This window comes from Labrus mixtus, chromosome 19 (genome assembly GCF_963584025.1).
Source record: "Labrus mixtus chromosome 19, fLabMix1.1, whole genome shotgun sequence".
NCBI lineage: Eukaryota > Metazoa > Chordata > Actinopteri > Labriformes > Labridae > Labrus > Labrus mixtus.
In genome coordinates, this window is record NC_083630.1 from 14,092,135 (window position 1) to 14,118,919 (window position 26,785).

The 26,785-nt window shown below is 41.1% G+C and overlaps 1 protein-coding gene across 1 annotated transcript in view; it reads right to left on the bottom strand.

Moving 5' to 3' along the window:
- prex2 (phosphatidylinositol-3,4,5-trisphosphate-dependent Rac exchange factor 2) overlaps positions 1-26,785 on the bottom strand; it is a 106,446-nt gene that overhangs the window by 62,600 nt on the left and 17,061 nt on the right. The window contains exons 3-19 of the mRNA XM_061064592.1: positions 26,243-26,365; positions 24,579-24,683; positions 22,280-22,381; positions 21,177-21,338; positions 18,247-18,380; positions 17,239-17,342; positions 15,648-15,797; positions 14,932-15,073; positions 10,425-10,525; positions 9,316-9,419; positions 9,184-9,233; positions 5,375-5,450; positions 4,314-4,386; positions 2,656-2,798; positions 2,226-2,318; positions 1,105-1,253; positions 931-1,016 (exon numbers count right to left, since the gene is read on the bottom strand). Coding sequence (XP_060920575.1) covers positions 931-1,016; positions 1,105-1,253; positions 2,226-2,318; positions 2,656-2,798; positions 4,314-4,386; positions 5,375-5,450; positions 9,184-9,233; positions 9,316-9,419; positions 10,425-10,525; positions 14,932-15,073; positions 15,648-15,797; positions 17,239-17,342; positions 18,247-18,380; positions 21,177-21,338; positions 22,280-22,381; positions 24,579-24,683; positions 26,243-26,365 — 1,897 coding nt within the window. The remainder of the gene's footprint in view (positions 1-930; positions 1,017-1,104; positions 1,254-2,225; positions 2,319-2,655; positions 2,799-4,313; positions 4,387-5,374; positions 5,451-9,183; positions 9,234-9,315; positions 9,420-10,424; positions 10,526-14,931; positions 15,074-15,647; positions 15,798-17,238; positions 17,343-18,246; positions 18,381-21,176; positions 21,339-22,279; positions 22,382-24,578; positions 24,684-26,242; positions 26,366-26,785) is intronic.

Sequence of the window (26,785 nt, forward strand, 5' to 3'; positions counted from 1 at the left end):
AGGACTGAAAAATGCTGAGTGCTTCTCCATCAAACACAGGCCGAATCTTTAGGTACGCTGCAGTAATTGGGATACACCAAAGACATAAATTGCAGCCTTTTTACATCACAGTGCTACATATAGTATATATTTGAATTCTATTTAGGTTTCTCTGCAGTATGAGCACTGCTGTTCACTTTGCTATTTTTTTTTTCACCTATTACCTACCTATTCAGATTTGTGCAGCCCCTTTCACACATGCTCTCCTGTAATTTTCGAGGTGGGCTGCATCTGTGATTGCAAACCTTGAATTATCACACCAAGTTTATCAGGATTTTTTTTCCCAGGAATCTTTTCCTGTAAGCCCCTTACTAAATCACTCAATTTTAAGGAAAATGTATCGCAAGCGAGTGGGCAGGGTGATGGCGTTTATATCTAAAATCTAATACATCCAATTACGTTTGTCGACACCATGTTGGAGTCTGCTATCTTTGATGTGTTTTAAACATGACACTAATTCCCGCTGTGTCACTTTTATGTTGTATCTTATCTCTTGAGAAACCACACACCCTTCCTTTCCGAAAGCTAAACCTGCAACTGTACGGAATATTTGCTCAAGAGCAACTCAGGAAGATTTCACTTTCTAGAAATGTTCAGGAGTGCATGTGTATACCATTATGCCTCGATAACATCATGACAAGTTCCTTATGTATGTGAGCCTACTTGGCAATAGGAAAACAATTCCGATTCTGATTTGAAAAGATTACCAGCTAATTCCCACCTTCAGAAGCAGCATTAATCAGCCAATGGAGACACATGGAAAGAATGAGCAGAAAAAATTGCCTGAGTCGCACATGAACTCGATAACTGGTGTGGCAGCTGTTTGCCAGCTGGGACACAATAACAGAGAGTTGTTAGGAGGACTTTTTCTGATAAGCTTAAGTTCCTTACCTCTACCAACAGCATGGACCACAGACGGACCAAATCCTCGAATCTGGAAACCCAACCCCTCAGCTGAGTCTGGGATCTTCACCGTCCTGAAGGCAAGAGGAAGGAAAAGAGTCAATCTGATGCAAGACAGCTTTAGACAATATAGTTTTGAATAGTACTGAAATTCTGCCTTACTCTCTTGGCTTGGTGCTAACCAGCACCCTGAGGGGTCCCTTGCTGCTGAAACACTGCCTGAGGAGAACTTCAACTTCAGAGAAAGGCCTGAGGAACACCAGGTCTCCATTGATAGCAAACAACTTCTTACCCACCTCCAAGCCAGCCATCTTACAGCAGAAAACACAAAATACAAAAAGAAAAGAGGAGATGATGGAAGTGCATGATGGAGTGGAGCAGCGGGTTTGAAGAATCACAATGAAGTCTTGCTGTTTTTTAGCTTGAGGTAAACTGTGTTTGACATAAAAACATCAATATAGCCTCAGGGTTTCTATATATATCACAAGGAAAGGCATACACGTCCCAAGTTATAGAAGACAGTATGGTACAACAACTTTTATCTTTGCTCGTCTTTATGCAATCCAGATCGTTCAGACACATTCAGAGCTACTTCAGGGCTGGAGGGAATTATGGGTCGTGTGCTCAGATTGATCACATTTGCTTTCAAACAGCTCCATGCAATTTCCATCTATCAGATCAAAGCAAAAACACCAAAGGAGACCTCAAAATATGGCGTCAATTAATGGGCTGTATTTGTGGTCAAAAATGCCTTAACATCAGTGCTCATTATCATAAAGCAGGTCCAGTTTGGGGAACAAACACTTGGAGATTTTTTATTTTCTTTGACTGACTATTGAACCACAACCACAGAACAACACATGGCTTCTGCAGGCTGTGGTTTATCTGCTTGGAAGTGGTCAATTCTATGCTGAAACTTCTTTATAACAAAGTTCAATAGCGCAGAAAGACTCACGGTCTGAAAACTGTAAAGCCAAAATCAACCTTGGATTTCTGTCCCCAATTTATTACAACAGCAATTACGTGAATTTACTTTCCACAGTACAGTGGATAAATCCACGCCACGTGTTGAACCGAGTAGATTGACAGAGATAAAGGAAACTTGCATGATAGGTGCTCACATTAAGGTAAATGTGGGGGAAGCAGCCATATTTGTAGTGACGCATCATCTAATATGGTTTAACCCAACTCTGCTGAAAGTGATTTCCTTTCCTCTTTGTATGGATTGCTTCAAAGAAACAATGCATACATGTTGTACAAATGTACTGTATGTCTATTCTTACCTCAGCTGGGGAGCCCTTCTCCACAGATTTGATGATGGGGACTCTGTTTCTCTCTTCCAGGGTAAAGCCATAGCCACCATCATTGGGCCTTATCTGAAAAAACACGACATGTCTCCCATCAACAAAATCCCAAACAAGCAGACCAGCACATTTTCACCCAGCACAAACACACACACACACCAGATAAAGATAGTGCAGACAGACAGATAGCAAAGCTGGTGGTATTTGCTCACTCCTCCTAAAAAGAATGCTTACTGATGTATAAAACCGACTTTTGCAGTGTTGTGATTTTTCCTTCTCACAGCTGTACGCTTCATAATGATTTACTGTGACTTTGGTTTGTTCTGAGCTGTAGCTGCACGCTAGCGAGGTCATAGCTCCCCGAGAGAGGAGGAGTTCTAAGGAGTACTGAGTGTAAGTGAGCTCTCACCAGGAGGGACTTGGAGATGACGTTCTCGACTATTTTCAGGTCGTGCTTCATCGGTTTGTGTTTGGTGTTGGAACCCTCCATCTCCTCATCCGCAAAGAAACGAAACAGCAAAGGCTCGTCTCTGAATTCACTTTTTTCCAACACTGATGGAGGAGAAACATGAAACAAGCAATGAAACCTTCTGAGAAAATCATAGTCATGCAAAGAAAGACTTCAAGTTTCATACCAGTGAGATTGAAAACTCTACCCCATGAAAAAATAATATTTTTGTGACATTTTTATTTTCTTTAAAAGTTTTAAAACAGACTTTATTTATTTGTGCAATCCATCAAAGTGGCAATGAAGTTTGAAGTATTTCTTTGAGGGTCATTTTATGTTTCTCCTGACGATACATTTTAGAGAGCGGTTACATTTGGAAAGAATTCACTGCAATAGCTCCAAACTATTGAGTAAGTTTGACAATGGTAATAAAGACTTGAGAAATCAATGGAAACCATTGAATGCTTGAAAAGGTTGAAAATGCATGCAATATAAACTACACATGATATGTGGTTAATGGGCTGCAAAAACAACTCTAAGGTCTTCTTCTAAAAAACTGATGAACTTCAAGCATGTCCTAGCGCCATGATGTATAGAAGATGTACCATTCTTTATAATCAGAGCATCAGATTCATCTGGTGCTTTGTAGGCATACAATTGGATGCACACATTTTACATACAGTTAAGAAGTTATTAGTCACCTGCCAAATGGAGAATGCCAACAAAAAAAGAGGAGAAAAAGTGGAGTCCCACTTTTGTTCACAGATATCATTTTGAATGAACCCCGACTCCATGGCAACATAAAGCCTTTTTACATTTCAGTTTTGAACTTAAAAGATAGCCCTGAGGGAAATAACAGTTTCCTTTTAACATTTTCTCACTTCATTGCCCTCAAGATCAGACATAGCACAAACAGTTTTAATAGCTGAATTGTCAGACCAAATCATTTACTGTATAAACGGTGAAATTACCCTGACGGCGGTGGAAGTGAAAGCAACTTTGATGGCTGAGACTGTTATGGTCCATAAAAGGGGCTGGCAATTTGTAGTGTGAGGCTTGAACTGTGGGCAGTTTGGTGAAGTTACATCACAGAGGTTAGTGGAGACAAACTGTGACTCATACTGTAGTGAGTATGATGTGGATTTTGGCACGTGGGAAGCGCAGAGTTAAAAACTAGCGCACATAAACAAGCTGTAACCATGGCTACTTACCATTTTGCACTTTAAGCTGACAAATATCGATGTGTTTTTGGGCCAGGTTCTCATAGTTAAAGGAAACCATGCATGAACCCTTGGTTACATAAGTCTTATGCACACAAGTATGCATCAATCTAATGACAGTACGCATGAATTCATTCATAGCCCTTACCACCAACACATAAACAGATACCAATTAATTTACTGCAGTGGAAAAATGTTCTTTTCCTGTAGTGTGTGGAGGGAATTATGAGTAGAAATGGAAAAAACACAAGTGTATTTGTGTTCTAAAACAGGATGCTTAATGTCAGGCACTCCTTAAGGCATTTAAGTCTCATTTGGACAGTGATGGAGAGGACTCCACTGTTGGTTAACAACAGGATCTTAACTTTGTTTGCTTGGCTGAAAAAGTCAGTGCCGTACCGTGATGCATGAAGCCATTGTCGCACAGCTCCACCCCCAAGATCAATGCTTCCTCCCTCGTTCTGCAGTCCCCCTGCACATGACGACATGAAGAAAAAGATGAGATGCGAAGAAAAGAGGATTTAAGCATAAAGAGTGCATACATTGAACTAGACAAGGGGGGTAATCCAAAGAAGATGCAAGTAAACGCAGTACAAAGACGGACAGAACAAAGGACATGTGCTCTGAAAAAATGTCGACTTACACCCTCCGCTTGTCCCTGTGTCAAAAAGCCCTGAGGCCTGCAGAGCAACTCTACCCTCCTTCTTAAACAAGGCCAAAATCATGTCTAGACAGCAGAGTGTGACAGCTTTTGAAGTCCTGATTCTACAGGCTTGTGTCAAACTCATTCATATGGAATATACCACACACACACACACACACACACACACACACACACACACACACACACACACACACACACACACACACACACACACACACACACACACACACACACACACACACACACACACACACACACACACACACACACACACACACACACACACACACACACACACACACACACATACACACGTGTATGCTTATATGCACACACGTGATGTCTGCCATTGATTCTGTGGTGGTGGCCATACACATTTCATTTCTTTGTTGTCATCCTGAACAGGACTATCAATCTGTCAACCTCAAAGCTTCCTGTCAGAGTTAATAAAGCTCAGCTGCCAGATCAATTCTGCTTTCCGTTTTTGTTTCCTTTGGGCTCTGCTGCGGTCCTCGAGTCTGACGGCAAGTAATGCTTTGTTATCTCAGTTTCTTTCCTCTGTGGCACATTTAAAGTGAACCTCAAAAATACATATATAAGAATGCAATTGATGTTTCAAGTTATATGCCTCAACATCTGCAAAACAGAGCTTATTTTGTCATTGTTGGAATGAAATATTGAATCATATTTTGTGGTGGACAATTTAGAAACAGAATATCTATTAAACATAATGTCTTAATGACATGCCTGACAAAAAGTTGATGTATGATACCATTTGCTCACATTTAGGGCTTACCTGTGCTATAAGCCAGTCTATCAGCTTGTTGGCCATCACCACTGATTTGTAAGTCCTCAAATGGTAGTCCTTATCCCTGGATGGACATTGAAGCAGAAAGTATGTTAGCAAAACATGAAAATTAAATCAAACGTTGAAAATAGGACTGTCATATGTAAGTTTTCAACTCTGTCACTCACTTTCACATCAATAAACCCATATGTTGAGCATGCAGGACAGTCATTGCATGGTCTATTTAGACACAAAGCCTAAAAGAGGATTAATAATTCCAACTGTCATCAAAGCGTGATCACTTTTCAAGCCTTGGCAGTTGCATCATAAATCTTTGTGAGTTTCAGACAGTCGCTGACAGCAAAATAGCATTCCTCCGAGCACGGCTGGTAACTGCCCCTGCAGTGTTTGGCACCGGGGTGCCCCGTGCTCGTCTGTCCGTGCGGCCCCCAGAGAAATGCCTTCTTTGAAATGGAGCTGTGACTTTCCCATGAACACAGGGGCCTCCCAAGGGACACGCAGGGGCCGGGAAAGTCCAGAACCACCGTGACTTACACCACTCCACCACTTCCACCACATGCAACCACTCACTCAGACACACACACACACACACCTCTTGCACACACACACACACACAGACACAATTCAAACAAGTTAAACATGACATGTGGGCCAAGTTCAAGTCAAATCTCAGCTGTCTGTAGCTCTTCAGAGAGAGCGGCGTGAGAGGCCGAGTGCTGCCCTGTTTCTTTCACAATGGAACTTTCTGTTTCCTAACTCGTTTTGACAGCCTGTGTTGGTCTCTGTGTTGGTATCAGCCTGTTGCCCTGCCGTGCCATGCATAAACCACTCTGACCAGAAAAGGAAAGAGGCACCTCGTTTCTCCCCACCCCCCTGAATGAGAGTCTAGAAAGTGAAACAGGGTGATTGGGGCTACAGAGGCTGGTGCACAGTGAGGCTGTCAGTGTGAGAAATGGGTGGTAAACAGCGGTCCGAAGGGCAGCCATATGTCTGGCATGAGGAAACAGCAGTTTGAGGAGTAAAAGAGGGAAAGGTCAGAGAGGTGGTTTTTAAACTAGCTGTCCAAGAAGGAAAGTTTGCCTTGACATTTAGGCATGGATGAATGGATGATGAAGGCAAATGTTACATTTTCAAAGCTTTCTCTGGAAAATATTATGCAGAGGATGTTAAAAATTCAAGCTTTAATCAGCTGTTTTAGTCCCGATAAATAAGTCCTTTTTTTTTTAGAAAAATAAACACAGGCATCCACACATATTGAGTTCCTGGAGGAGCCATCAGCATAATGAAGACAACTCGTCAATATTTCTCTGCTGCTGAACTTAAATGCCAGTTTAGTTTTTCCACCCTGCGTGAAGATAATACATGAGTGCTTTCCACCGAAATGTGTGGTTTTGCATTATAAGGCGTTAAATTGCATGCACACAGTATTAAGCCTACAGCAGATATTTCAATCTGCATGGTCAGAGAAGATTGTTCCAGTTTTCTTGTGAAGAAAGCAGGAGAAGCTCTATAGGGGTGCAGGGATTGTGCAATACCCCCACCACCACCACCCTTCACTCCATCTCTGTCACCCTGCCAGGAAATTATACCTAATTAGGCAAGGGCTGCTTGCTCCAATTAAACTCTGGCATTCCCAGGCCCTGTGATGCATTGTCCTGGGCTCTAAGTGAAAATACACGGCACAGATATACTGGCTAACGACGCACAACTTTTGTACACAGACAAGAGTTTTTACGTCAAGAGGTTTGGCCTCAATACAAATGCCAACGGACTGAATGCTTACACACAAAATCACTTCAGGCTTTTCAGGGGTTGGATCAAATAGAAATGCAAAAAAAAAAAAAAAAAAAAAAAAAAGCTTCTGTGCCGGAATACATGCACAATCCGTTTGCCTCCTGCAGTTATGGCACAGTTTTTGTAGGTGTGAAATTTAAGCTTTTCATTGGGCTATTCAACATCCAGCATAGACGGGCAAACTTGAATCAGTGCTTTGCAGTAAAGCGAATTAGACGCCTCCACCTCAAACACTGTTCAACTGTGTTCAACATGAAAAACCGAGGCATGCCGAGGCACTCCTCCTGTAAAATGAGATCGCTTTGTTCTAACTCGGTTAGACAAAGAGATGTGCCAAATTGGCATTAAAAAAAAACACCTGTTCAAGTGACTTTTTACATCCATGACGAATGATCCTGCTCTCACACACTTCAGAACTAATTGCCACCATGTACAAATAGAGACTGAGCTTACTTTTGTCCTTCAAATTGCAAATCTTTACAAAAATATTCAGGGTTGTAGAACTTCTATCGATTCAGGACTGAAACTTAAAAACATGAAAGTCTGTGTTGAACTTTAGATACTAAAAAGGCGACTTATTACTACAAGTCACTATCGGAAAATCTTAATGCACCATTTGAGTTACTAACCATACGTGTATCTTCATGGGAGCTCCTGAGCTCTCTTTTCTCGTAGCATCATCTTTTCTTGTTGGTGTGGACGGCTCGCTGCTATGGACCCCCCTAACTCCAACTGCTACAAATATTAATATCACCCTTACATCTGTTATCATTATTATATATATATATCAAAGTGAATCCTCTATAACTAACATTCGTCAGTATTACAGTTGCTAAGGTTAATATTAGACTGATCAGTCTATTATTATACTTAGCTGTTTACTACTGATACTACATATACTGTTAACATTATTACTGACATTGTTGCTATAAACCTATCCTATTCTGTTTGTCTCTATCGGTCTCTTTCTTCCCGCAATTCCCTCTATCCCACTTTTCAAAGCCCTACACACTTTCAGCAGATGGCTGTTCAACATGAGTCTGTTCGAGGTCTCCGCCTGTTAAAAGGAAGTTTTCCTTGCCACTGTAACTTTGCTAAATCTTGTTATGTCCTGTGCTCATGATGGATTAGAGTAAACAAAATGTTTACCTTCTCTTTTATAAAGTGCCTTTAGATAACATTTGTTATGAATGGGTTCTATACAAAAAACGATTGATTGACTGATTGATACTTTGTATCACGTACATTGAAGGAATCAATGTCTGCCTCCAACAGCATGACTCCCCGCTGGCCTTTAAGAACTCATGATCGATAAGCTGTCGAGGACTCTTTTTGAAATGTGTAAAACCAGCGTATTGCAACTGAATGGCCCCTGAGAAGAGTGTTATAAAAGAAAACCGCTGATTTGTATTTGTGATGAATGGACTGAGCTATGTGACCAACACAGCAAAGTAAAAGAAATCACGGAGAAAAGTACAAGAAGGTGCACTATCCTTTCACAAAACACACACACACAACTCATGGTACACTTACTAATCCTTTTCTGAACATACAAGCATTTTACATGGTCTTCATGGACTGACTATGACACCTTGTATCTGTGACGAGACACATTTACCAACAGGTAATTAAATGCTAAAAAATCTAATCTCAAAGCAGCGTGAGGGACTCATCACAGTGATTCCATTTATCTCTGTCCCAAACAGACTAAAACAGACAAACTACTTGTAACATCCTTCAATCTTCCTCACCACATCTGTGATTTGAGACCAAGCCAACTCTGTCACCCAGGGATCACACTGCACTCCATCACCATCTGTGCCAGTTCTGCATAAGTCACATCCTCTTTAAAGACAATGAGCTCATAGTTCATAGTGTTATTTCTCTCCTCCACTCTCCATGCTTTGGCTTAGAGCTATTTTTAGGAGTAAGAGCCAGATGCTGAGCTACTGGAGCCCCACTGACTGGTTTGCAATGGAGTGTGAAGGGGAAAGGCGGCCTACCTGATGACAGGAGTGAAGAGGCTGTGAAGGCGGCAGAAGAGTCGAACACCCTGCGAAACAAGAGTGAGAAAATTACATTCACAAGTGTGATCTATATTGCATTATATTACTGTACTTTCGCACTGTTTTCACCTTTGATATGACATCATGCATGTCACTTCTGGGGTGGTAGGTGCCGTCGTCATAGCGGAAGCGGTACAGGACGGGCTCAGGCTTGAACTGGTGTTTGTCTGTGACTAAAAAGGAAGTTTTCAACATGAGGAAGTTTCCAAAGGAGACGTGCCAGAATAAGAAACAAGCTCAAAAAATTCTCAAACCCCTCAAGGAGCATTATTCATCTTGCTTCAAATTCGAAGGCATAAGAGGTTTAAAGACATATTCATGCCAAGCAGTGCTGCGTGGTGAAAGAAGCTTTCCAGACAAGAGGCAAACCTCATACAGAGCGGTCACAGATAACACAGCTGCTCAAGCTCCTCTTGCTGTAGGGGAATTTGTCGAGGACCCTCCTAAAAGTAATAACAGTCCCCTCTGTACTCTTGGCTGCAGCCGTGCGGGTTCCATTAAATGTTTTTATGAAAAGATATTCTATCGTTTTTCACATGGGGACTTCTTACTGCACCGAGAGAGCTCTCAGAGGAGCTCGGAGCTATTCCTCTCTGTCAGCAACAGCTCTGCAGTCCAATCTCATTTCTCTGTGAGGAAGCAATAAAGCATCCCAGAGTGATTTAAGTTACAACATGACTTGGGGCCTTACTCTTTTGAGGAAAAAATACATGCAGAGCTGTATGCACTGTTTGGTATAAATGCAAAGTGTTAGCCAGCTTAAGCCTCATGCAGGAAACACACTTGTAGTAACCAAAAGCCACGGAACAGCCCGTTTAGCAAATATAACACAAACATAACACTAGGAAAAGATTAATAGTTACAAACCATTACCTAAATATTGTGTCAAGGGAGTGTTTAAATGGGACACCTGCTATTACATAAATAAAACAGCTGCATCTGCATTGTAGGCACATGCCAGGAAAGTAAAAGTGTTGTGAAACTCTGCTTGTTGAATGAGGAACATTCATTGGAAAAGCAGAGAAGCTAGGTGAGGCAATGGCAGGCATTTGCATGCTCTGAACCGTTCAGAAAAAGGAAAATTAGACAGTACTAGATCTGGTTTTAGTATGAAAAGCAAATGTTGATCGAGCAAGTAGAGGCAGGAGAAAAGGAAGGAGAAAATTGTGAGAACTAACCATGGTGGATGATGCCGTTCTCCAGCAGAGCTTGACCCAGGTGAACCCCTTCCTCTGGGTTTCCTGTCTCACCAATTTCCATCAGCCAAGACACAAACTCACTGGGGACACACAAAAGACAACATAGGCGTAAAAACATTCACAGACACTCCTGCATAACACAAAAAACCGTGTACAAAATCCTCATAGGATATCTTAAAGCTCTGTTAATGGAGGATGTGTGTGATCAGTGGAGAAAGCTTTGAATTTAGGCTTGCTATTCTGTAAATAAGGAAAAAGTGGTGACCTTTGACCTCATTATGGAGAACTTCTACAAGTTGCCACAAAAAAACATTCAGACTATATTGAGTTGAGTGAGGAAACAAACACTATTCAGGCAATGAGGGAGGATTTATTTAGTCTTAGGGTCTACATCCGTTTGTTAAAACAGTTAGCTGTCTTTAGTCTGTTTTGTCCAGTTAAACTTTTTTTATTTCAGACTTACAAAGTTAGACTATCGGAAAACAAAGGATTTAGTTGTTTCTTGGGAGGTTCAGTTTTGAAAAATGCATTTCTTTTGCTCTGGGTCATTTAAAACAACAAACAAAAAGTCAGATCTTCTGATGGTCTGGATGAGCTAAAGTGGATAATTCTCCATAATTTAGTGATTCAAGTTAAAAGAAAAAAGGGTACAAAGACACAGAGTGTACGCAAGGAACCAGTAGCCTCTCTGATTACATCTTCTGTGTCCTGTCTAACCAAAAAAAACAAACAAACATAGCCAGCATTACCACTGGAATTCTTCATAGTTTACTTTCAGGCCATGACGGAGGTGGTCTGGTGTCAGCGTCGTGCCAAACCCCCCACCTCCACTTCCTGCTCCTCCATCCGTCCCACATTTTACACTCTTCAACCACTCATCCCTGGCGTCCTTTCTCTTCGCTACCAACCACAGGGGGAAAAACACACTTTAAAAACTCTATAACAATGTCAATTTTTAAACTTCTGTACCTAAACCATGAAGGAAAAACAGTCTAACCTGAGTTTTGGACTATGCTGTTTTCAAGTAGATTTGGGTCAAAGCATTGGCAATAAACTGTTACATGCTTTAAATCTACCTGTGGAGCGGGAGAAACTGAACAAATCAGGTTAAAAGTTTGTGCAAATGTATAATTTCAAAGTTTATAAGTGTAAACAGACATGACATGTTTGACTTAACTGGAGTATTTCGTCAATGAACCTAAAACTATGAGTGAGGGAGCCTCTCATGGCCTCGAAATTAGCTTCTGAAGTCAGAAAATTAGAAAAAGTCTCTTTTTGGTGAGGTCACAAGGTCACATACTCCCTTGCTCTTTTCAGTCATTTTGAAGCAAATAAGGTCAGTTTGTAAAAAAAAAAAAAAGGTATCTATCAACATTATCTATATATTTTTCCATCCAAACTACATTTACAACTTTAAGTTTCTCACTAATATTTTAATGTTATGAAGAAACACTTTCAGTATGAAACAAAGTTCAAAATAGCTTAAGACTAGCTTTTTTTTTTAGTTTTTAGATTATGAGATGAGATTCAGTAACTGGCAGCTGGTCAAATGACCAAATGTAAGCCAGTCTCATAATTCTACTAACTATGCCGCCAATGACAGGTTTTTAGCTAGCTTAAACTGAAGACAGGAAGTAGCTAGCATGTTACTGTCCGCTAATAGCTAGCAAAACAGGCAGAGTTGTACCTCTGGAGCTCACTAATAAGCATTGTGTGTCTTCTGTGTTTTATCAACAAAAAAAATAAATTAAGTGTCAAATTGACAAGGTGTCTATCAACTACTTTTCCAAGATTTTTTTTAAGACAGCCAAGCCAACTATTTCCCCTTTCCAACCGTCATGCTAATATTGGCTGCAGGTCCAGCTGGTCGACTGGCTCTAGCTTAAAAACAGATTCAGAATAGTATCACTCTTCAAAAGCCCTTTACTCTTTCTATATTGCAAAGAAAATACCGTAAACCAATTTTTGGACAAATCTACATTCATAGAATAATTCAGAACGTTGACTGATGCATGAATCCAACTCCCTGATGTATTTTTTACATGCCGTCTTCATCTACAAGCAGCTAAAGAAGCAGCCTTTCTATTCAGCTTAGATTTGTCATTTGTCTACGCTGAAAGAGCAAAAGGTTTATACCTTGTCACAAAGAAGAGCAGAGACTGACAAAGACAAAGGGCATTTCTTACAGGTTGTCACACCTTTTCACTGTGCTCTTTTCAAATCTTTTCATCAACATCGATTACAACAAGCACTTTTGTCTACCACATGTAGAAAAGACTAACGTTCTGAACCTCCTTTGTTTTCCTGCTTATTCCAAGTTTAAAATTGGATGATGACTGCACGCTAGGTGGCTGTCACACACATTTCCTTTGATGAATTACACTGTCACAGAAACTAAACCACAAATACGATTGCACTACTTAAAGGGGAGGAGTATGAGTCCAGCCTTCAGCCTTAAAAAAAATCAAACAAGAAAAAGAGGAGGCGTGGAAAGAGAATAAAAGCAAAGCGTTTCACAATGGAAGGAGTGGGCTGAGATGAAGCCATAGGCAATGTGGCTTTCATCAGAAAAAATACCATCCTGGTTCCAATTCACCAATTATGCCTACTTGGAGCCATCCTCAAAATCCTCTCAGACAGGGGAAGTACAGAGGAGCTAGAGATATCTTTTCACCCACAAGTAGTCATCCAGGTGTTGGACAAGTTGTGTAAAGGCTGATACATTACCAAATAGAGGTTCTCTGAGCTGCTTTCTCACCATATGATCTCTTCAGACTCAACGTGGTTTGATCCTTTTAATCTTTTTAGCTGACAGATCCATTCCTCCTCCAGACCGCAAGGGATCTGGTGTTGTCTACGAGGTCCAAAGGAGAAAGTAACCCCTCATTCCAAACCACCATGCTGTGTAACATGGCCACAAGTATGCTTTTTTGGTATTTTTTTTTTCTTCTATTTTTTTCCCTCAATGCTTCTAAAATATCAGGGATTTTTGAGAATGTTTAAGCTCTGTTGATTTTCAGTGTGATTATTACCAGTCAGAACATCTCTATAAAAATCAAAACAAATGGAAAACATGGCTCATTGTGAAACGCTGCGGTGTGTTAACAAGGGAAATGTGTTATGGGACTTCAAGAAACAAGATAGGAGCAGAGTTTAAATAATATCCAACCAAGACTAGCTCGTGAAAATGTTTAACTCCTCTGGTGTCATCACTCTATAAAAAGACTTTGGGTCACCACAGACAATTTTCATTTCAAACATGGAAAACTCTTTGACTGCAGCCAGATGTTTGTAGATTTTATAATCCTCGTCCAGATTTGTCACCTCCTCGGTCTCACAAAGTGTTGACAATGTGGGGAGTACATTATAGCCAATTGTGTTGAATGTGAGGAACAGACCTCAAAATTGAGGCTACAGGCTTTTACAAATTCCAAGCTGAGGGGATCGAGAGGTGTGATATCCCATTGAGTTTTCAGTAAAAAGCTTTACGGCGAAATGAAAGAAAAACAACATTGAATCAAATCAATCATTTGAAGATCACAAGGTTCTAAATCTCAGTTATCAGTGATTGAAGTGAATGAGAATCTAAGATGCTAAAATGAAAGACCTCTATATGCGTTTATTGGAGAGGATCATACCCTGGGGGAACCAACTATTCTACTCATTAACTTGCATGAAAACCTGGTCTGACAACAAGATGTTTACATCTGCTATAAAGAAAGCAAAATACTGAAATTGGGCCAACAACTTATGCATGCTTAAAATAGCTAAAAAACAGGTTCTTACAGTAAATATTCTCACCTATCAGGGAAACACAAGGTAGAAATAAATGTTTGAACTCATTAAAAGTCAATATTGAAAGTACATGGGCATTGCTGTTAAAACTCAAGGACATGAACTGAAGAACAGCTGCCCTCTGGCATCATGGGGCCTCCACTGCAGTTAACTCATTGATTCCTCTGCAGAGAGCTTATTGTAATCTAACATGGGCAAGGGGAAAGAGAGAGGGCAGTCAGCTGAGCTGCACAGGGATATCTCTCTTTGATTTACGACCGGCATTCAATGGCTGATCCGTCCCCAGACACCACACCAATAATCCTTAAATAAGATTCATGGGCTAAATCTGGCTGGATTTGATTTTCCCATGACTGAGACTGCAGATATACATAACACACAGAGTCTCCTGGACAGAAAGCGGCACGGCTTTCTTCTCCCCAGATGCTGTCTTTAGAAATCCTCACCAACTTTAAATGAAAGCAGGGTTAGAGAAAGGCATCTATATCACAAGACTGTTATGTGTTAGCCGCTCTGAAGATATGATCATCCACTGTAGGCAAATGTGTTGATCATTTCTCCTCTACAAGGCCTCTGTATATGCTTTACATATAGTATAAGGTTTTAAAATGCACAGAATAAGATAACAGAGAACAACACTCAGCAGCTTCCTCACAGACTCAATGGTTGTTTTTAGCGGCAAGAATCGTACCTTCCTAGGAAGCACTTGGGGAAGGTGGTAAGCTTGCGTTTCCGGTCCTTAATGAGGTTGCTCTTGGTCATGAGGTGGTAAAGTTTCTCTCCTTTCTCTGACACCATCACCCACGTATCCTGCTCCATGCCGAGCCTCAGACCTGTGCAGCAGAGGAGGGAGGAGTGGTGCATAGCAGCCGGTCGTTATCATGCTGCTATTGATCTTTGCATTCAAATGTGACATCATTCCCAAGCTATAAAAGCATAATGTCAGCTGAGTATCGTGGTAGTTAGACGTGCACTTCAGTGTCTTTGCTTATAATAGGCAGGGCTAATGAAACACACCAAAAATCTCATAACGGCTATAAAAGAAACTTTGCTGCATTCAACCTGATTTTTTTTTAAGGAGCAGCAATCATGCCAGCAAGAGAGATCACATACTTCATTATTTGCTTTTTCTTTCACTCTTATATAAACATGCCAAACCTGATCAGGGCTAACTTTTTCAATTATTCAAGTCAAATTGTTCTGTATTGATTTTCCCATACACAGCAAATATTCTCAGTTATGTGATTCAAGACAGATGTTCAGAAGACGAAGAAAAAATACACGGGAAATGAGTTCCTCTAACTGACTGCATTTAAAATAAGCTACCCCCCCCCCCCCCCAATCCCCCCCCAATCCCCCCCATCCCACCTCCCACCCTGATACTGATCCACCAAAGCGCCTTCTTACTTTTCCTGCGCTCCCTCTCTTTCATGATGGCCTCCAGCCACTCCTGCTTCTCCTCCGGGGTCTTGGCCATGCAGACGAACCACTTGTTCTTGGCCGTGTTGTGGATCTTCCAGCCGTTGTTTACTATGTTCCCGCTGCTGTGGTAGTCAGCTGTGAGGCAGAAGAGGAGAGAACGAAAAGTTTGATTCGGCTACTTTTATAAAGCCCTCTCCCCATGAAGGGGTGGAACAAGTAAATCCACTTTTTTTTTTTTTTTTAGACCTTTTTAAAAGCTCAGCGTTGTGTTTCATGTTTGGAGGGGAGGGTCGTCAATTAGTGGTCGCACTGATCATGACACTGTAAACAGATTTGGGCTCACAGTAAACAAGCAATACCGCATTAAACCTGTCAATAAAATTCGTCAGAACTCCAATAATTGGCATCAGAGAAAACAAAGGGAACGAGTTCGCAGGGAAAAGAAGAGGGAACACACAAGACGAGACAACACTTTATATGAAGATTTAAGACTTTTTTTATACTGTGCAGTGTCATCTATTTTCCAAAAACAACATCCATAATCAAGCTACCGGCAATCATGCAATCTATCTTCAATCATCGACTCTGCACTCATTTATTTAAACTCCAGTGCCAGGCCTACATTGCCTCTCTATTGAGTGCTTTATTGATTATTGGTTTTCTCCTTTAATGAGATAAATGAGGGGACACAGTAACAGGATGAATCATCCACCTCCATTATTAACCACTGAGCCTTCAGAAAACTCCCCCATAGCTATTTATGTTCCACGTCTGAAACTCAAATACAGATGTTGTGAATGTAAAGAAAACTCAGATTAAATGGAAATTAAGTCTTGACTGTTAGTTGAATATATGTCATTAATCTATCACTTAGGGAGGATTTTAAATACCTCCTCATCTTACTTCTGGGTGTAACAAAAAACAAACTTTCACAATCATCAATTACAATCACATCTAAAAGCATCTACACTGTGGTGTCCTTCATACGGTATGCCTCCAGGGCGTTTTCAACCTCAGGGCAGCGAATGTGTGCCTGGGAAAAAGTCACAGTGCTTTCATAACATAGCAATCGGAGCTAGAATACTCCAGTCATGCTGGATTTCAGATTGAGATCTCCTGCCTGTGGTGTAGAACACCCAAGAGTTTCTGCATCGCCGCCTGCTTCATGTGTTTATCCTCCCTCTCTGCCTCACCAGACCCAAGCCTTCTGTATCCCTCTCTCACCAAAAACACCTGATATTGCTGCCCATCGAGGGCCGCCAGAGAGGAAATGATGGCTTCTACAAATATAAATGATAATCAGCGGCTATGTGAGGCCAAGAGACATACGAGCAAGAGTTCAACAAGTGCTAGCAGCAGCTCAGCCCAAAGGATTTGTAACTATAGATGTCTCAAGTAATGTTTCAAGGTAAATCTTGTTTTTCCATCGGTGAGCCCAAATCACACAGATGTGCAGTGGCTGAAGCCAAAGACTATGTTGTCAACATTCCTATTATAGCACATTTTTAAACCCCTGCAGCCAACAGAACTGAAATACAACAACGAGGAGGGGGAAACAAAGTTGGTTCTTTCTCACCTGTGCCATCGTCCACATTTTCCACCTCCATCACCTCTGTGTTAATTCTTCCTCTGAATAGGTACCGAGGACCCTCTGTGGCCGTCTTGCTGTTTTTTAAACGCCTTGAATAGAGAGAAGCAACCACAATGATGTTTGATTACTAAATGTCATTACTGACTGAGTAATTAGTCTCAATTCATTCAGGAACTTTATAAGACACCTATATAGTTACAACCATCGGATGTTTTTATATTTGTGTGAAACCAAATTTTGTGAGGAAAATGTTTCCAGTCATTGAATGCAGAGGAACCTATTATTGTTTTTTTCTTTCTTCAGTAGGTAACTGGATGTGCTTTTATGCACTACCTGCAGACACTACACGGTAAACAGCACGTACAGTAAAAGCAAATCGAAGCAGGTGGCAGCGTGGTTTGAGGTGGGTAAACAAAGCTGACAAAAACACAGATTTGACATGGGTGCATTGCACGTAGCTGGATCAGTGTGAGCAGCACGTGTCTACACAAGCACAGCAATGGTTTGCAATCATGTAAGAGTTTGCTGACTCCACTGATAAATAAATGTTGCATTACTCACTTCCTCTGAAACTATCTGAAAGATTAATCTACAACCTGTGTCCACAGAAAGGTGTTCATATCTGGATTTAGACCAATCACGTGCCCTCTTCTTGTGACACCCCCCCATGTTAAAAAGAAAATCTTCCAAATCCTTCTCTCACATGTCTCCTCTACTGCATAACTTCTTTATCAACCCACTGGCTTGAACGGATCCCACAGTGCACTGCTCCCTTTTAAAAACTGAAGTTGAGGAAGTGCTGTAAGTCAATTATTTATAAAGTCCCTGCTTCAAATGTCCTGCAGGAGTGCAGAGAGAGGGAAATAAGAAATTAGAATAAACAATATTATTCAGACTCTTAAAAATATATATACACTGTTATTAGAATGTAAATCCCTGTACAGCTTTGTGGATTTTGTGTGTAGAGTAATGAATAAACGAGGGTCCAGTCACCTGTTTTTCTTCTTGCAATAAACCAGAAGCTTGTCAAACAAGAAGAAAATCCTCTCTTGTATGTTTCCAGCTGAGATCTTCAGGAGGACGCCGTGCATGAGCATCTCCGTGCATGTATCTGTGATGTTTGAGCCCTGAAGACAGAAAAAAACAAGGGGAAAAAGATGCTTGAATGCAGTTTAATGAAGGGGATATTCAGGGGGGAAAAAAGTAGAAAATGATTCTTCAGTTATTAAAAGTGTTCATTCTATCAGTTTGTACACATTATTTCTATACAATTGAGTGTTCACACACGGTGTCTGAACAGGAGGAGGGGTTACAAAGCAAAGCCTTTCCTGTTCTGTCTCTCAGGGGTCTGTAAAAACACTCCCTGCTTCCTCGGACCAGATTGCTGAGGGACTTTAAAATGTGCTGCAGTTAATAGCTTCTCTACAACAACATCCCGTCCAGTCAAACTATGTGCTGCATTGTCGCGCCTGGTCACCACATTGCTCTGGTGTTCCTGCTGCAAGTGATAAAGCGAGCCGTCTTTTTTTTTCTTTTTTTTTTTTTCTTACCTTGCCGGCTTTGGGAATTTATGGACCACGTTTGATCGGCCCCTCAGAGCTAAAAATAACTCCCTACGCACAGAGCCGGAAAATGTGCTAAGCATTTCCTCCTGCTGGAGACATCAACGGGCCAAAACCTAACCCTGCTTTTTCCCTTCTTTCTCTCCTCGTCCCTTTGGATTCTCCTCCTCCCTTCCCCTCTGCCTATCAGCTCTCCCTCTCTTCTCCTCCTATTGATTCCCCAGTTTATTCTTTTTTTAATCTCTTTCTTTTCTTCCTGCACACTTTTTTTTAAAGTCTCCCCGCTCTTTTAGGGCGCTTTAACTCCCCAGCCCATGACCAGATGTTAAACTTATTTGCAGCCAATGAATATGTGCACACCAGACATGGAGAGGCCGGCTTGTCTTGGTCACTTCAAGGGACTTCAGACGTGCATTTCCTCAATAGAAGAACAGACACATGAACTTCAACAGAAACCCCAGTCATCTTAATTCCTTTACTGAACACTTCATTTATTTTTCTGTTTGTCTGCAGCATCTTTCTATCACTCTTCACCTCACTCTTGTTCTTTTCTCCTCAGGGTGCATGCAGTCTTCAACTTAATCAACACTTTAAACCCTCAGTTATCTGTTTAAACTTCATTTGAACCCTGTATTTTTATAGTTGCGCAACTACCACACATAACAACTGAAGAAAAGGATAAAAGATGTGGAATGACAAAGCAGAACATGCAATTTATTATGTACAAAGTATGGTCAAAAAGAGTCCAAGTCAAGCAAACTAAAGACGCTTTTAAGAATTCCTATTAAACTGAAACAAGGGAACAGAATGTGAAATGAAACTCATCTGAAAACTACAAACCACTGATCTAAAATTACCATATTTATATAGTACTGAGTGACAAAATACAGACACTCGCAACACTAACCAACTCTCAACCATCGCCCTGACCAAATACTGGCTGTTGTCACCATGGTGACCACGAACAGCCATCGCCCTGTCTCTCCCACGCGAGGTGAACCTGCCAGCATGCCCCGAGGGCAGCCAGCTGTGGAGCAGGTCAGGGCTAACAAGCAATGAGGAGGAGGTGAAGGAGGAGCAGGAAATGGAAAAAAACAGCAGTTCTTACAATCGCTCCTCATCCATCCATCATTCCTCAAACACCCACACAGTGAAGCAAACATCACTTAGCCTCCTCTCCTTTTCTTTCTAGTTTTTTGACTCTCTAATTCTAAGCTTCATCCTGTTGCTGCAGAGCTTGGCATGCTGCAGTCAGAGGGTCTAACTCCAGAATGAGCTCATGTTTCAGCCAGGACCATGTCTTCTATGAGAAACGTCAACTTCAAGCAAAGCCTCTTATGATCACACTATCCTTACGTTTTGAACTCTTGTATGTACGTGTGTGTGAATGTTTCTTGTCTTGTGTCCTTTATTTGATGATTTGCATAATGATGAGTTGGTGTACAGCTCAAACAAAGAATCCATCTTATTGAATAAGCAGTTTTTTCCAAATAACTTCTTCAAAAGGAGATTTTTGTTTGTTTTATTTTTAAGTTATAAATCTCGCCAAAGCATTGAAGTCGCCACTAATTTTGCTATAAAGCAAAAGTATCAAACCTAAAGCCTTACTAAATTCTCTGCTAATGCAATATCACTGGAAGTTGTCAGTGGCTGAAAAACATCATATTGACAGAAACTTGAACATCTTGGTCATATATAAGCGGGTGCAATCATGCTATCTTGTAACATGCTGTATTCAGAAACATTCTGTTACTTCCTACACTTAAGTGAAAAGCTGAATCAACATGAGCAATGTCTCTCAGTCTATATGTGTCTAGGGAGCCTTAAGGTCAGGTTTGCATGAAGTCAGGGGTCCCAGTCTAATGCCTCACCATAGCCATCACTGTCTGTTCCCCTCCAACCACCAAAATGCCTACTGACCCTTTATTAAGGCATCCTAGAACTCAAATAGAAAAGTGACCTAGAGGAAAGCCCTGAGACCAAGACATGCGGCCTACCTGATGATGATTGGATCTGTCACCCTAAAGCGTGACGGCTTTAACAGCAGGCAATAACATCCAGACAGGAAAGAATCTGGCCATGGTGAATATAAGTCATTGTTCCCACAGAGAACAAGAAAGCTTAAAAGGCTACAAAAGTCACAGCACTTGGAGTTCCTGTTGAATTGCTTGCATGGGGCTAAGTGGCTTTCAATAAGTCATGACTTTGAGCTTTGGTGGGGGGAAAACACTCAGCTGTGTATTTAAGGCGATAAAAAAAGCAACAAGCAAGCCAGAAGTAAAAGCAGCCAGTTTAAGCTGAAGTCATCGTTCGAGATTAAAACTTTCAACACAGAGAACACAGTTTAAAACTAAGACCCACCTCCCAGCCTTCGATATGGGACTGCCACTCCTCCAAAATCTCCAACTTCTCCATCTGTCTCTTGGCTTCATTGATGCTGGTGCACACGGCCTTCATCACCTGCAGAGACTCCTGCACAAGGGCGTAGTCGTTGTGCTTCTTTGGGGTCCTTTTCAGCAGCTCCTGCATATGCATAAACCCAACAATCTCAGAAAAACACACACAAAAAACAGGTTCACGACTATGGAGGAGTACAAATCTCATCCTTTTTTAAAAGACTTGAAATCACATTTGTAGGAAATCTGGCTCTGAAGCAACCTTTTCACAGCATTAAAAGCACGAGAAACAAATGTGTTTGCCATTCCCCGATATTCCCCCCTTACCTCGCAGTGGTTCCTGACTTGAATGGTTAAATCCCTTGCTACACTATGAAACTTTGTGGCGATGGCAATCTCTGCATCCACAGTCTAAACACTGAGTTTCAGCATGTCAGCTACTGCGGACCTGATTTACACTGTTCTGGATATATCTGCAGCCATGGGATGGCTATCTGTGTCAGTTTAGAGGAGGAGGCCGTAGCAGCTGGACGACTTCAAATGGCAGAGCATCAGATTACCCACTTATTATTATTACATCTCTGTGCCCGTGCCGGTCCCTGTTTACACGACGCCCGGGTGAATTAATAGATCATAACAAGAAGACGAATGAGACAGGACAGCTCAGATCACTAACGCAAACAAGCCTTTGAAAGTGTATTTAATTTCACTCGCATTTCACATTTGGAAAAGGAGATTTTAAAACTCTCATCAGAGAGACTGACGGTGCAGGTATGAATGAGGACAGTCAAAATGTGTGGATGGGCAGCTGGGTAGGGGAGGTGATGAAAGGACTTGTGTCACTGCTACAATTTGGTTGTATTGGGGAACTAAAGCAGTGAGTGTCAGACCACAAGACCATTGTTTCATTAGTGAGGCAGAGGTTGATGTGAATAGAAAGGGACAGCCCAAACTAATGACCAGGTGGTGGAGCATGAAACGAGAAGTACAAGTTGCCCTATATAGGGGGGGCACATAGGGTGTAGCACCGCTTTAATACAGGGTTAGCATTCCAGAGACCACACTCACTCTGAGCAGCAGTGGGTACTTGCAGATCCTCTGAATTGGAGCTACCAGGTAACCTTCCAGCGGGACCTCTGTGTTTTTCCTGCCTCCCAGTAACATGCAATTCTAGAGGAAAGGAGAGAAGTTTCAACAAGGTTAGGCTGACGGCTATGTGAGACTGAAATGGTCCTAAGAAAATAAATAAACAACCTGGTAGACATATAAAAGGTATGATCCAATTAGTAAATGAAACAGTGTTCCAGAAAGTGATGCCCAACCCTAATAAGCTTTAAAGACTTTTAAAATATATTTGCAGCTTTCAGACATTACTAGTCATTTCATGTAACTCTAAATAACAAGTTCTATTAATGTTCAATCAGAACAAAAATATTAGCTTTCTCTAGTGAGCTTGGCCAATTAAAATTCTGCCAGAAGACGCACTTTTTTTTACTGAAGCACTGTTCAAGTTTTTCCGTATTCATCAAGCCAAAATGAAATAAGCATTTACATGATATTTTACTGCTCAATTACATTCCTTGTGGTAACATAGAGAGTGAACCTGAATATTATTGGTGGATCTGTTACAATAAGAAACCCAGTTTAGCAGGTTAGTGCTCTGCCTTGTGCTAATTAACACAGAGTACGGCTGAGGCAGATGGGAATATCATCTGTGGTAGCTACTTTTTCATGAGCTAAATCAAGGACAATTAATCTACTGGGGAACATGAATATCTGTACAAAGTTTGAACTGAGAACAGATTTTGTCATTTAGATTTCACTGGCGTCATAAACTTGGCATTCAGTAGCTTAAAGTAACTCTTTCAGATGTTACTTGTTATGAGATCAACTGCTAATCATCTCTGTCAATCTGAGGAGCTGAGTTACATTGTGAATAATAAACCAGTCTTTGTAGTAGACAGAAGGCCAAAGGTTTAGGTCATGTTAGCAGATACCCCTACCCTGGTCACTGAAAGGCCTTGGCATTGACCTGAGGTATATTAGCCCGTAGCTAAGTGTAGGTCGGAGGGTAACACAAGACCCATTCAGCTTTGATGTAGACGTATGTCACAAAAAGGTCAAGGCCATAAAGACCTCATTAAATCAAAGTCAATTAATATCTTTGCCTCCTCTGGCCTCCTAGATTAAAGGCACACATGGACAGTAAATCAGACGCAAAGCTCTTCTCTGATGGTGTGAATATTATGTGCATGTGTGAGCTTGATTTACTATTCCATCAATTACAGTCATAAGAAAGGTCATATGCCTTACCAAACAATCAGCCAATCAATAGAGCGTAAATCTGTGCTTGTACTCAGGTTCTGCTGGGTGTTTATCCGTGCTGTAGATCTCTATTTCAAAGTGCTCTCTTTTTACGGAGGTCTTAAAACGTGAGGGGTGAAAGTGTGATACAAGAGTGTGCCGCTCTGCGGTAAAGAGGTGAAGGACTAACATTACATACTGTCAAGGCCTATGATTAAAATGTGTTAAGTTAAATGTAAGCAGGGTTCAGTTAAGGGCTGTAAGAGGATATTCGCTTTATTCACATATTGACATATCCTCTGGTGTTAGGCGTAGTAGGGTAAGAAGCTCAAATGCTGTAATAGTTTTCTACTTCTGTGTTTCTACTACTTTCAATTTAATTGAATGACTCTTAATTGATCATCAGCTTAAAATAAAACATTTTAAAATGAATTTGCACATGGTGGTGCAGTGGTTAACGATGTCGCCTCACAGCTAGAAGGTTCCTCGTTCAACTTCTCAGCTGAACAGGGGTCTTTCTGTGGGAAGTAAAACTGCTCAAATCCAATAAGAATAACTTTGGAAGAAGGAAACGTGCGCACACTAGCACTCCTAAACCCACATTTCTTAGCGAGTCAGTGAGGATGTAGTCATCTTATGTTCTAGCAACATGATGCTCCCCAGTTGAAGTGAAAGTTCCTCAGATAGTTGGGACAGGAAGAGAGAGTCCACCCACACGGGGGGGGGGGGGGGTTGTTAGACACACTGGAACATGAAGTACAGTGTTTTACACTCTCCAGCTGCTGTGTGTGGGTGACTGAGTGTTTGTAAATGTAAGAGACTGTGACTGTTTGTTTTTCTATGCAAGCACTTTTCCAAGGTTGCTTTTGACCCTGCTTCAACATCATATCATGAAATGCATTGAAGCGTTAGAGATGGACATATGCTAAAAGAAATGTCTGCAAACATGTAGAGACGAGCACTGATGGAAAACAGTTACTCTGACACTGATCCTCTGAGACTTAACTTAGCTCAGTGAGAAGAGAAAATGGATATTATGTGCATGTTTACAGCCCCTTCTCACCAGTAAACATGTCCGAACGCTCCTGATCTTATTGAGCTCCAGCAGCAGCCTCTGGGCCTTCTCATGGTTCCCGCAGTATTCATCATAAATCTGGAAACGGCTCTTCTGCAAGAGTAAGAAAAGGACAGGTAAGATAGGGACATAAGTAGGGAATACAGCTAGATAGTAAGAGAAAAGGGGCAATAAAAATAAATGAAGCTTGGCAAGGAAATACACAAGAGTGAAATAACGACTCTTGGATCCCAAAATTGGAAGAAAAAGAAAGACAAAACAGAGAGTAGATCAGACATATATACTTCTCCATACCCTCCTCCCTATCATGAAAACCATAATGTACACTGTAAAGTGCGTGGGGGCTCCGATCATACCCCCATCATCTGCCTTGCAGCCATCTGAGAGACAACTTTCCACCAAAGCAGTTCTCATGACATTCATATTCCATTGTCTTTGAGAGGCAGCAGTGGGAGCAAGACCACACAGCCTTTAAATCACTCACTACAAAGTCACTACAGAGCACCAAAAATAGTCCACGCTCTACAGCCACACTAATCTCCCTCAGAAGACAAAGACGGTTATGTGGAGAGACATAACTGCCATAACAACAAGCGGGGGCACTTATGAAAACACGACCTCATGATTAACTGTGGAGTATGCCCTTCTTCTTGAATCATGTTTTCTAGGAAGTAGGTTTATGAACCTGCGAAATGAGTGTTTCTTTGGCCCATGGGGACTGACTCCACTGTACTCCAGAAATAAAGAGAGGGACTTCTTAGTCAGAGTGAACCAATTTGCTGGCATGAATCACAGAGGGGATTTGGATTTGAGCAGGTCCACTGCCCAAATGGTTTACTAATCTATTTATATTTATGTTCATGTAGTAAAGCAAGACTGTGTAATTCTGTCTTGGAACTTAAAGAGCATCAACAAGTCACTAAAAAGTAAAAATTATTCAAAATAAAATGAGAATATGGGAATAAAGAAAGGAAGGAGAAAGAAAATCTGTCTTAGTATTATTTCAATAAACTCACATGGTCATTCAAAACTGAATTAAGAGTCTTAATCATTGGTTTTCAGAAATGCTGTGAATAATATCCAGTTTTCTCTTCAGAAGGCTAACCATACTTTTAAATCATCTCTCTTTCCCCTGTATCAGCTGTGGTCCAATGCTACATGAGCAACCTTGCTGGCAGAGGAGTCGCCTAAAGACTGGCAGAAGGACGATAGGAATTATTAGACCTTGTCAGCTATTACATGCCAGTGTGCCTCAGGGCTCTGCATCAAAGAAATGTAATATAGAGCAGGGACGAGCGGTATATCAGAGGCATATAGAGCGTATCACACATGTGCTCTCGCTTATCTTCTGTAATCCAGAGAGATAAATCGACAACATGTGGCGTATCTTATCTATTTTAGCAGATCTTATAGGCACAACTTGTAAAAAAAAAAAAAAAAAGGACTTCTTTAGCTCGCAGGCTCCAGTAAACAAAGACGTAAAGCAAGCACAGATTACATTGATGTCTCCCTTGAAAAATAGATTTCTGATCTCAATGGGACTAACCTGGATAAACATAGGTGAAATAAGTATAAGAGACATGATATTAAAAGGTGCTAGGATGAGATTTGATTTGCAAGAAAGGGAGGATTTAGAAGCACGTGTAACTTACAAAGTGTAAGAAGCAGCGCCCGATTTCATGATGAGCGTGAGGGTCAGGCTGGAGCAGCTCTTCCACCATGGTAAGGAAGTCTCTGTGAACAGCCAGGATCTCCTCAATGTTGGAGAATAAAACCTAAGAGGGAAAGAGGGGAAAGACACACGCTAGTCATGCTGCATAGGAGTACAAGCCTATTTCCAAAATGATTGAGTCCCTGATACAAAATTACAGAGATCGGTTTCTTAAGTACCCAAACTCTTACAGAATGATGTGTAAGGGCAACACTATGCTACACAGCAACATTTTCAAAACATGTTGCTGGCTTCAAATTCAAAGTGGGCATATAGTTAGTTTTCCAAACACGATTAAATATCTTAGTTACAGCATTCGATGTGTTGTACTTGTGCTGTTTTTCAATCAAATATGAGGTTCAAATGTTTTGAAAATCATTATATTCTGTTTCTTTTTATATCGTACATGACTTCCCAATACTTCAATACTTAGAAATTGGGTGGTATATCCGCCAGCTATTGGAGTGCCTAAAATGCCCTGAAT